At 42.8% G+C, this 12,720-nt stretch overlaps 1 protein-coding gene across 1 annotated transcript in view; it reads left to right on the top strand.

The window, feature by feature from the left end:
- Positions 1-12,720, top strand: part of LOC137373054 (uncharacterized) — a 190,998-nt gene that overhangs the window by 37,312 nt on the left and 140,966 nt on the right. Inside the window, exons 6-9 of the mRNA XM_068037825.1 lie at positions 4,030-4,175; positions 9,737-9,849; positions 9,933-10,061; positions 10,613-10,813. Coding sequence (XP_067893926.1) covers positions 4,030-4,175; positions 9,737-9,849; positions 9,933-10,061; positions 10,613-10,813 — 589 coding nt within the window. The remainder of the gene's footprint in view (positions 1-4,029; positions 4,176-9,736; positions 9,850-9,932; positions 10,062-10,612; positions 10,814-12,720) is intronic.

Below are 12,720 nucleotides of genomic sequence, written 5' to 3'. Positions count from 1 at the left end.
ACTCTCTTTTTCCAAGTTCAGACCCTGGAACACAGCCTCCAGGTGGTTTAAATGCTTGTGCCAGGTGTTACTGTAAATGATCAGGTCGTCCAGGTACACAGCACAATTGTTGAATCCAGCTACTACCTGATTTGTCAACCACTGAGACGTTGCTGGGGCATTTTTAAGACCAAAGGGCATAACCTTACATTGATATAGGCCATCCGAAGTGACAGAGGTGAGATCTCTCTCGCTTTGGGGGTCATGGGAACTTGCCAGTACCCTTTTAAAAGGTTGATTTTGCTGAGGTAGGCCGAGTGGCCCACCTTGTCTACACAATCCTCAAGGCATGGGATTGGTTAGGAATCGGCTCTGGTTACAGCATTTACTTTTTGGTAATCAATACAGAACCGTGTGGATCCATCCGGCTTCGGGACCAGTACAATAGGGGGGCTCCAACTACTTTGGCTGGGCTCAATTATATCCTTATCCAGCATGTACTGGATTTCCTGTCTAACCTAAACTAGCTTGTCGGGGCTTTGCCGGTAGAGGTTTTGTTTAATTGGTGGTGTGTCTCCCACATCCACGTTGTGAATTGCTAAGGTGGTACACCCTGGCTGATCTTTGAAGGTCCCCTTAAATATTTTCAGCAGGGCGGACACCTCCTTCTGCTGCTTTTGGATTAGGTGCGTCCGCTGAGTGGTTAAGTCTTTCAAAACTTCCACGTTTGCCAGTCTGGTAGCTGGGGGTCCAACTGAGGTCTCCTCCTCCTCGGCTGACTCCTTCTGGCAGCCCTCAGATATTTCCAGCCTCTGGCAAACACTCACCAGTTGACTGGGCTTGGTTTTGGGTAGTGGCCTCACACAGTCTATCAATATTCGGTCAAAGGGTTCACCGAATGCCATAATGGGTTTGAGGGTTTAATTGTGGCCTGGGGTTTTCCCCAGGTTTTGCAATATTCGGCCACATTGGACCAGAGGCGAGGCCAGAAAAGTGTTTGCTTATTTTCCAAGTACCCACATGTCCAGCTACCGGGATAGCATAGGCTATCCTTAAATTCTCTTGCTGGTATTTTGGGGGCTCTACAATCTGGTGGAGCACTGTTCACTCCTCCTCCGCAGGTCTCCCGGGAGGTCTCCACTTCTGCATTACTACTCCATCTTGCACGTAGTAACACTCAAGGATCAGGGTGGCCTCTGCCTCTTAGTAAGCAGTCTTTATTGCAGGATCTGCCTGCTGGGCGTCAATTAGAGAGGTTCGGCTGAGCACCTCCTCCCCTTCAGACATGTCTTGGAAGAAAGCTTCAGCTAACCAGACCTTCAGCTCATCCAGTTGGGGCACTGGTTCCCTTTGAACTAGTCTGGCTTGGGACTGTCACTCCACAATCAGGGAACATCCTTGGTATTTCCTCCTGTATTTGTTTAGTTTCCCTGGTTTCGTCTAGGATTATAGGGATTGCTATTATTTTGCTGCCAGTCAAGTCATTTCCCAGTAGGAAGTCTGTCCCTGCTACCAGTAACTCTGGGACCATTCCTAAGGTTATGGGGCCTGAGATTAGATTGCACCGTAGGTGGACTCGATGGAAGGGTACAGGCAGATAACTTCCTCTCACTCCACTGATCAGGGTCTTGGCTTTCATGGAGGTTTCGGGGGAAGGCTTAGCCTGTACTCTAACATTAAGGACCCTGTATCCCTGAGCAGTACAATGGGTTTGCTCACCTCCTGGGAAGGGTAGGGAGACACGGTTCCTTCTAGGATAAAATTCCAGTAACGCTTGGGGATTTTGACCAGTCCGGGCAATTCCCTCAGAGGGTCTAGGCACTATCATGAGGGCCTGTGCTGGAGTGACCCACTTTGTTGCAGTGGGAGCACACTGGTCTCTGGGGTTTCTTTTTGTGGGCTTGGGGTGGACTCTTCGCACCCTTGTTTGTACTCCCCTTTCCAGGTGTGGCTCCTTTTCTATCCTACTCTCCCTTCTTTTCCTCCCACTGTTTTTGGGGATGGCTTTGTAAGGATCTGCCTGAGTTGCCAGGCCTATGCGTGAGGTCATAGCTATCGGCAGTGACTAGGGCCTGTCTTTCTGTGCGGACTCTCTGCTCCTCTAAGTGCATTCTCAGGTTGGGGGGTGGGGGTTAGGCAATTTTTGAATTCCTCCAGCAATATTAGCTCGTATAATTCATCATAGGTGTAATTTTACAGATCACACCCACTGATCGAAAGCGATTTGCTTTCACCTTTTGAATTCCATATAACTCTACACAGATTTCTTGCAAGCATTCCTGATTGCTGCCGATATGCCTCTGGGACCAGCTCTAGGTCAGTGATATTATTGCTACGCCACCGTATCCCCCTTATTAACTGATGCACTATTGCCATTTAACTCTCTGTACCGTCCTGTCCCACTCTGCTTGTCTTTACCCAAATCGCTACACTGCTGTATTGCCTTGACTTTTTTCTTTAGATTTCTAAATTTTTCTTCTCCTGACCCCTCCTCCCTTTTAGTGTAAAGCCTTATCCACAGCCCCAGTTATACGATTTACCAGGACATTGATCCCAAACAGGTTAAATTGGAGCCAGTCCCAATAGAACAGCTCCCGCTTTACCCAGTATTGGTGCCAGTTCCCCATCAATCAAAATGAAGGCTTTGGTGGAGAGAAGATATGAATTAGTACTGGCAAGATAAGAATGTTAGCATTATGAAGATGATCAAATTTCAGTCTGACTGATGTCAAGTCAGCATAACTGAGTGCTATATGACATGTGGGTGGATGATATTTAATTCTATTACAAGGCAGCTGGGAGATCCCAATCTCTGCCAGGAACTCTAAGATGCCTCTGAGCTCTAGTATTTTCTCCTCGGCAGTTGTCAGCTGTGAGATCTTTGGAAGATCACTTCTGGTTCTCTCTCTCACCCTAGTGCTCTGTGCTTTCTTCTCCTGCAACAGGGGAAAGAATAACTCTATGGTAATAACGGTAATGGCATCTCTTCAGCTGATGGATGCAGTACATTTGGTGAGGGTGACTATCAGAGAGAGGTATATTGCTGGGATGAGGGTGAGTGGCAGTGGTGGATGGTTAGATGACGATATGAAGAAGTGCATAAAAAGAGACGGATGGATGCACTTGCAAGGAAAGTGGACGTGAGGAGTAATGTGTTGGAGTAGGTTTGACAGGATGTAGGTGCAACTGTATTCACCTTTCCTGTTCTGGTTAGGCCATTAAAATGCTTTCAGAACTGAAAGTAGGATCCTGGCACAATGCTTCTGCTGTTCACCTCCTGGGCCACCTCCAGGCACTTTTTCTTTGTAGCAGCAGCGCAGGTTTTTTTCCTCCCATTACTGGGGGAAGAGTATCTCTCACTACTTATTTCCACCATCATTATGTGCGCTACATCAAGTGAGGCACCATTAAAGCATAAAACATTCAAGCCTCTGAGTGTTAGGAGTCCATATTCTGAAATTGCTGTCTCTGTGCAAACCTCCCAACTCCTTGAAATCCATCTTTGGATTGACCCTTTAAATTACTAGAGTTGAGTTTGCACCAGGGTGTCCACACCACACCCACTGCTGCATATTCAACACCAAACCCATATTAAAATGATAATGTGGTGGTTGCAATAAAATGCCACCAATAAACGTGCTGAAATTACATCTGGGTTTCTCACATGATATCGGACCCCCGCCCTCCCCACCCCTACCCTTCACTCCCAATGCTCAATGAAGTTAATATGGAACCAAAAGACCATGACAGAGTTGGGCAGGTTGCCCAAAAAGAGCCAGCAGCGAGTTGACATATTTCATAGCAATTTATTCATTTTACAGTAGCCAATTATTTGTTTTTATAGCCAATAGTTAATGACTTGATTTTCCTGAGCAAATATTGTTTGTTTCTTAAAAGATTTAATTGCACTGAAATGCTGATTAAGTTTGACTTTTGAATAATTAGTAACTTAGGATAATGTATTTGCAATTTATTATACAATTCAATTTTGACATGTTTTGAGTTAAACCTGGCCATATTTATGATTTTCTGATAACATACATTTTCCAGGAAGGATATCAGAAGTATGCACTCAACAACCACAAAGTGCAATGTTCGTTTGAAATATGGTTCAGTTTATCAGATGAAAATAAAATATTTCAGCATTGAAGAACTTCAGGCAATTCTTTACGAGCTGGTGACCATGATAAAAGAAGGTATCTATTTTAGTATTCAGGTCTCGTTGTGACAGATATTCATAAATATCCATAAATAAACTACTGACAAGCTATTTAAATCACCTGAGGTCATCTTTGGTATGATTTCATTTTTTTATTCTTTCGTGATTTGCTATCAGCTATGATATGCCTTTACCTGTAGAAATGTAGATATGTGTATTTGCTAACCAAAGCATCTGTTAGAATATCTTTTTCCCTTTCCCCTTTCTCTGATCATGAACTTTATTCCCAGTCTGTCCTATTCTCATAGCACCTTTGTTTTTCATACTCTTCCATTCTCTTGCTAACATTCTGTCTTCTCAACTCCTTCCTCTTTAAGCTCTATTATCTATCCAATATGTTCTCTACTTCCCTGTCTACACTTTCTATCATTTTGGCACAACTCTCCACTATTTCTGCTTATTTGTCAACCTTGTCTCAGCACTTTTGCCACTTGAGTCAGAAGGTTGTGGGTTCAAGCCCCACTCCAGAGACTTATGCATATAATTTAGGTTGATTCTTCAGTCCCAAAGGAATGCAACACTGCCGGAGGTGCAGTCTTTTGGTTGAGATATTAAACCAATGTTCTTGGACCGGCTAAAATGGATGTAAGAGATCTCATGGGAACTATTTGAAGAAGAACTGAGGTGTTCCAGTGTCCTGGTCAACATTTATTCCCCCAAGCAACATCATTAAAAAAAAACAGATTATCTGCCCATTTATCCCTTTGCTGTTTGTGGGACTTTGCTGTGCACAAATTAGCTACTGCATTTCCTTACATGACAGTTCAAAAAGTACTTCATCAGCTGTGAAGAATCTTCATGTTGTCCTAAGTTTGTGAATGACACTATATAAGTTCACATGCTTTTTCTTTACATTTTCATTCATTCACATTATGTGGGGGCATTGCCGGCAATGCCAGCATTTGTTGCCTATCCTCATTGCCCTTGAGAAGGTGGTGGTGAGCCACCTTCTTGAACTTCTGCAGTCCATGTGGAGTAGTTTTCCCACAGTGCTGTTAGGTAGGGAATTCCAGGATTTTGATCCAGTTTCAATGCTCGTGCTCAGGCTGATGTCAGGTGGTCGTCTGGTTTTATTATTAGACCTTTTTGTAGCAATTTTACACAACTGAGTGGCTAGCTAGACCATTTTGGAGGGCAGTTATGAGTCAACCACATTGCTGTGGGTCTGGAATCACATATATGCCAGACCAGGTAGGTGCAGCAGATTTTCTTCCCTAAAGGGCATCAGTAATCTAGTAGTTTCATGGTCACCATTAATGATACTAGCTTTTTGTTCCATATTTTTTTTCATTTAATTAACTGAATTTAAATTCCCCAACTGCAACGATGGGATTTGAACTCATGTCACTGAAGTGTTAGTCTAGTAACATAATCACTATGCTACCATACCCCTAATCACAGCTTTGTCTCTTTTCAGCCTACTTTTTATCTATATTTCTTTCTTGATATCTTCTTCCTCTGTGTTTTCTCCCCAGCATGCTCTCTTTTTATGATAACTCTTTTTCTCAACTTAACATTTCTCTCCTCTACTTTTTATTTTCCCTTCTCGCTCATCAAATGACATAACTTTTCACACTCTATCTACCCCTCTGTCTGAACCTTCAATTTTCGTCAGTCATTTCTGTCTCCATCTCTGTGTCTCACTTTCATAGATTTTGGGCTGAAACTTACCAGCCACTCGGTGCCGTGGGTCGCGGCGAGGGACCACTAAAGTTCTGCAGGGAGAGGCCCGCCTCGACCCCCGCAGTCGAGAAGGGCCTGCCACATATTACTCGCAGTGGGGGGACCTCGGTGCGACCCCCCCCCACTGCCAAGCGGCGGGGCCTTCATATAAATATTTAAATACACAATAATAATATGTAAATTAATTTACCTGCAGGTGGCGGCTGTCCCATGCCGATTTTACGGCCGGCAAACGCAGCTCACGCGTCTTTGGAGCTCCATACGGAGTTCTGAGGCGAGAACCTCATGGGGAGGGGGGAGCAATAAAATTTTCAGGGTGGGAGGGGTGGAGGAGTGGGGAAAACACTTTTTATTGGCTGTGGGGATGGTGGGAAGGGGTTGAAGGGCAAAAGTTAAAAGTTGTGGGGGAAGGTTTGGGTCGGGAATAAGGTAAGTTTTGTTAATATCAGGCAATGCAAAGACCATTGGGGGTGGATTGGGGAAGGGCCTCCATCACATAAGTATTTAATAAAAATTAATACTGATACAGCTATAAAAATTTAAATCTGTGCTAAGGGCTTAAAGCCCTTTAAAGCCCTTTTTATTTCAGATTTCCAGCATCTGTTTTTGTGTTGTGAGTGGTAGTTTGACCTGCTGAGAGAGGTTGCTGAGAATGTTGATTTGGATACGCCAGACCTGTCCCTGCTTTCCATCCAAAATGTTTGGATGCTTGCCATTCTCCATGACTTGTCTTGTTGAAGCTTCTCATTACTGGTTGAGCTTGCTTTCTTTTGCTGGCCTGGAGTGATTATTCTGATTAGTCGAGTTGATCATGATGATAGTGTTCATTTTCATACAATATCGCCGGTGTTTCTACAGTGCTGAAGTCTAACATTTTCACCCGCATTTCACGCTATTTCAGCAAATAACCAGTAACCAAGGAAGTAAAATACAGACAACAATTAAAAATACTTTCACACTCTCCTTTTTTGTCTTATAATTTTACCAAGAAATTCACAAAAGATTAAAGTACACATGGATATGTGGTGCTATTGAGTGTTGAGATCACATGCCCAACAGTCTGTTACTCACTTATTTCCTAATAAATAAAATGCAGCTAGTCACATCTGCATTCCCAATTAGCCATATGTGATTTGTAGCTAATCCAGTGGACAACCCTGCACTGGATCAGAGTGAGAGAAGGGAGGAACATCAAAATAGTCAGTAATAGCGTAGAGGAAAAGATCGGGACTTGAGCTAGATCAAAACATGGTGCACTCCATATATTCCATGAGTAGGTAAGCATAGATAGGACTTTGAAGAATTCCTTTGCAATGTTTTTGACTTGCAGGAAGTGTGTGGGTTTAGAATTGAAGATGTTAAAGTACAATAAAATGAAAAATTGCAAATAGTGTAAAGCTGAAAGAAAAAGAAAAATCACTGGCGTTTAAAGAGAAAGAATAAGTTAAAGTTTCAGGTACCAGCTCTTTGCCAGGAGTGGAAAGTGAAAGACAAGAGACCCATTAATAGGCCTGAAGAAAGCAAAGAGGGAGATGGGGAGAAGTGAGCAGCAAATAAAAATATAGACCCACCACATATGCTGGCCACTTATAACAGGCAACCAGTGCTAAATAGTGCTAAACATTTGTCATTGACATAGGCATCAATTACAAAGGTGCACTAAACACGCTAATTATTTCAATTCCCTGTACTTACCTATGTAATATCAATCTTCCTGTATTATTGGTCAGAAGTTCTTTGCCATTTTGTAAAATTATATTGATACATGGATGTCGTTCATTCACAAATCCTCAGTCACTGATGCGATGCGATTGATTCAAATACTGAAGCCTTGGGACTGCTTTCGTTCAATAATGTGTGAGGTAGATAATAAATAAGGGCAGAAATCAGAGCTTCATATTATACCACAGGTTGCCCAATTTTACCCGTGGAAGAAATAACCCACAGATGCCAGTATCCCCGATCTTGCAGCGGAGCTCTGGTGTACTGTTTTAGCAGTTTAATCATGTAAAATTACCTCCCTGTGTTCTGATGAAAGGTCACAGACCTGAAACGTTAACTCTGCTTCTCTCTGTACAGATGCTGCCTGACCTGCTGCATATTTCCAGCACTTTCTGTTTTTATTTCAGATTTCCAGCATCTGCAGTATTTTGCTTTCAGTCCTATGAGTCTTAAGGGCATATATTTTTATTGTTTCATATTCCAAATGTTCTATTGTTCACTTAGCCACATTAGAGCCAACTTTTATAATGTTGTTCTTGGGTTGTGAGCTACACTAGCAAGGCCATATTCACTACCTATCCTGAATTGCTCTAAGAACATAATGGTGGGCTTTCTCTTTCAACTGTTGCAGTCCTTTATTGACAGTCTAGTCACAATTGCCTTAGTTTGGAATTCCAGAATATTGACCCAATTACGATATAGCAGCAAGTTTACAGCAGAGAAATAGTTCATTTGACTTGTCTTGTGTATCAACTCTTGCACAGAATGATCCAAAACAAGACCCACTGTCCTTATGTCCCTGCATAGCCATGTCTCTTCCTCTGCCTCAAATATTTTTCCACCTTTCCCTTACAAGACAAAATGGTAGGGCTACGATCGCTCCCTTTGTGGAATACATTTCTCTTTGCCTCTTTATGTAAGGTCTTAATTGTTCTATATTGATAATTCCTCATCACTGACTCCAAAAGCAGAGTAATAATGCCCCTGATATTGACAGACGTGGGTGGTATTGGTAGTGGTGGTGGGGGGAGGGGCTAGGAGTTTGGATGTTCAGGTTTCTGCTCATGCTCTGGAGTTTTAACTCCACAGTGCGTGATTTTTCTATTTGACAGGTTCTTTCTCCCCCACCCCCCCACCACCACCTCACCACCACCTCACCTGGCCCCTCCCCCCGGAAATCAGCCTGATTGACAGGCCTGGCTTCCAGTCAGGCTGAGAGGACTCTGAAGCAGGCCACAGGAGCAGGTAGGGAGCCTGCTGCTACTGCTGGAATCTGGGGAGGGGTCCAATCCCTGAGTGGGAGGTCTTTGTATGGGGGTCGTCTGATGGGGGAGCTTTGGGGGCCAGAGGAATGCACTCTTGTTCCTTCTGGCCCACAACAGTGCTGTAAAGGATTGTTACCTTATCCCCGAAGCTGTTCCTGACACCCTTCAGCTACTGGGTTTCCCAAAGCCCGGGAAACCCAGCTGACGACTGTCAAATCTGCAAAGCAAGTTAAATCTGAGGCTGATAGCCTCTTTAAAATATTTAAATTGCCAGCCCACCTCCTGGAAGTGGGTTGGCTGCCATCTGACCAAACCACAATGCACATTTTTTCACGGGTTAAATTCACTCCAATATTTTCCTATTCATTTTGTTAAAAACCCATCATAATTTGGAAAACCTCAGCTGAATCTCCCCTTCGGCTTCTTGGTTCAGTAGTGATAGTCCCAGTATTTTGAGTCTTTCCTCATTATTATAGTTTCCTATCCTGGTGAATTTGAGTATCTACTTTTATGTTCTTTTTATAATGAAGTGCCCAAAAACTGCAGACACTACTGTAGCCTCCCCAATATCTTGTATAAATGTACTATTACTTACCTACTCTTGTACTGTATCTAGCTGTCATCACACTTCCATGGAATTATGTATATGAACCCCTAGGACATGGACTGGAAGTGTGCAGAAACAACATTTTTACCCCTTAGTGTCTATCCCATTTGGCCCAAATAACTGATAAACATGAAACTCAACAGATAGAGGTGTTCTTACATTTCTCTTTATGATAGTTAAGTGGAACCAATTGCTAAATATTGTAGCGTGTAACGCAATTCACCATCATTAATGATTGCATACTTTTCATTTAACTAACAGGTACTGATGATGGCTTGGGTGTGGACAAACACCGAAGAAAAACTTCACGTGATGCATTAGAGGGAATATGTTGTCTTCTCACTACTTACTTCCCAGATGGCTCTTTTGATCAGGTATCAAGTTTTAAAAAGATCTTGGTTCTTTTGGATTTAAATAAAAACTTTCGAAGTCTGATTTTAACTTGTCTTATTTGAAGGATATACTACAGAATATTGAATGCCCAGGGTCCATTCAACTTCATGAAGATGTAAAGCAGTTGGCTGGAACTTCAGAGTGTTATGTGGGTGATGGAGAAGATGTAATGAAGGATCGCATATTTATTCGGGTATGGTTTGTCACATTTAGCCAATAGCACCAAAAAAATCCTTAACTTTTATTTTTATTTTTCTTCTACTGAAATACGATGACAGAATTTGAGCAAAAAGGCAGGATGTCATAAGATTACAGATTAGGTCCTTGGGTTAAAATATTATAAAAATTAGTGAAGCCAGAACTTTGCTGTCTGTTACTGATGGGACTTTGTAGAAATGTTTTCTTCATTACTGGAATTTAGAGTTAACATTTTTACATTAGTATTCTGCCCAAATCCATATGGGGTGTAACTTTGCATTCACAGCGTGGTACCTCACTAGACTGGAGATATGGTAGGAGATGGGCTGCAACACCGTAGGTCTGATTCTGTATTCAAGCTCTCATTTAGTGAGGCTTCATATTGGGAACAGAAACTTGAAAAATTCCCCTCATTGATGTTGTTAACACAAAATGAAATGGGAAATGTTAGGGTGAAGATAGGTCAATCTGGACATAATACCAACTGTATGAAATGTCTTTTCAATTTCAATTACTAAACTGACCCATTTGATATTGCTCATTCAGGAAAAACTGCAGGAATACATAACCATGCAGAAAACATGTAGCAAAGAGAGAACCCTGCAGAATAGGAAAATTGCAGCATTGAAAACTGTTGAAGTTTATGCACCATGCAAGATTTTGATTGGGAAAGAGTTTCTAGAGACACCTGGCATTGATGAATCGGATGCATTCGCATTAAAAGAAATCAGTGATGTACTGAATGAGGTAAGACATTTGCATGAAATATATTTAAATAGATCGTTCAGTGACTATTTTGTGATCTTACTTTAATGCAGTAGTTTCTAAGCAGATAAGTGGTCCATTAGAGAGGAGAAGACGATAATAATGACCATCCCCTCTCTTGTATCTTTGGTGCTCCTATTCTCTCTCCCACTATTCTATCACCTTTGCCCTGTGCCTTCTCTGTCCCATGCACCAGCTCAGAGACTTTCACCTAGATCTAGCTAGTGGATCTTCTAATGTGAGCACAAAGTAGCTGGAGGACTAGGGTAAGGATTTGACTGCTGTTCAGCGGAGACTGCGGAGTTGGCTTCCCTTGTCTGAGGAAGTACCGGACTCAGATCTCATGGATCTTTTTATGAAAAGGAGGATGTTCGATGAACATGTGGAGGTACTAAAGTAGCTGTCCCAAGATGTGAGGCAGATGACAGGGGACTTGATTCAGTTCACTGGCTTCATATGCAGTATCACTAGCAAAGCTTTGCCCTCAGAGATCAATGGATTTGAGTAGCTCCATCTCAGAAATTCTTCACCCCTCTCCCCTCCCTCATAACAGCTTACAAGGAGCAGGCAGCACCTCTGTCATGTGGGAAGTGGCAGGCAATAACCCTGGATAGTCCAGTTTGGACAGAGCTCTTCATTCTAATCTTCAGACACTTGGGGTCTGGATACAGGAGACACATTCTCAGGGCTATCAGGATCTGGTAGGAATCATTAGATCGACCTCTCACTTATCAGAATCCAGAACCAAAAACCTGGGCCTCGTGCAGGGGCATGGCTGGTATCAGCCAACATAGTTGGGTTCCCCAAGATCCAGGGAGTGATCAGCAGTATGGATCTAGACTTATGCACTCCTTTGCAGATGAGTGTCAACTGCATGAATAGGAAGGAGTTCTACACCATCACCATAACATGGTGTGACAGCACACATTGTGCCATCATTTACTGGTAGTCAGCAGTACTCCCGTTGGCTCCTTGGAGGCTGATGATATGTGCTGTTGCCCTGGCTCATGTTCTTTCTATGCTGTTCCTTATACTGTAGCCCAGAAGACAGTACAGGGACACCCATGCTTCCGCTAAATCCATCGTAGAGCACATAATAGGCAAACTCAAATGGGAGTTCTGGTGCCTGGACAAATCAAAGTATCTTGATACATCAACTGGCCAAAGTGTTCAGGATTATCATCATGCACCATATGCTGTACTACATGGCTGTTGATTGAGGCATGAATCAGGAGGAGCAGCAGCAAGACCCTTCTAGAGGGAAAGGGCCTGAAGAGCTGGAAAAAGATCAATCACCCCATTAACTCTCCCCCATGACCAGCTAGATCTGTGTGTCAAACATTAGTTAATAAAATCTTTTCCTGAAAGACCTTGGCCTCTTGCTGCGTGCAACAGATTCCTCCCACCATCGTCTCTGACTCACAACTTTCTATAATAATATCTGCAATCCCTAGAACCTTTGTGCTAGTAACAATAGTCCTCCATCTAGTTCAACACTTACATCAGATTAAGGCCCCTAACACCAAATGAAATGTGACAAATTCTTTATTCTCCCAAATCCAAATTAGTATCTCTGAACCTGGTAGTTGCTCTCTTGGTATTTTTCTGTCTTAGCAGTGTGTGTGTTGTGCTCTCCAAATTAATTTTCTCAATGGTGTGCCCACGATAGGAGATGGGGAGGTGGTTTTCAAGTGAGTGTCACTGAGAGGCTGTTAAGATCAATCACCACCATCACCATGAACCTTAGCTGGTCCGCCTTGTAGCTCTTGTCGAAAAGTTTTAACTTGCCTTCTTTGACCAGATTTGGGCTGTGAGAGCTGGGTGCAGCTCAATTCCTGATTCCTCAGAGAAATGGGAGCCATTGTTGTATTGCTGTTAATATGGACCAC

Source organism: Heterodontus francisci, chromosome 1, assembly GCF_036365525.1.
Source record: "Heterodontus francisci isolate sHetFra1 chromosome 1, sHetFra1.hap1, whole genome shotgun sequence".
Taxonomy (NCBI): Eukaryota; Metazoa; Chordata; class Chondrichthyes; order Heterodontiformes; family Heterodontidae; genus Heterodontus; species Heterodontus francisci.
The sequence above is the reverse complement of the archived record's forward strand: the minus strand, read 5'-3'. Positions and strand labels throughout refer to the sequence as shown.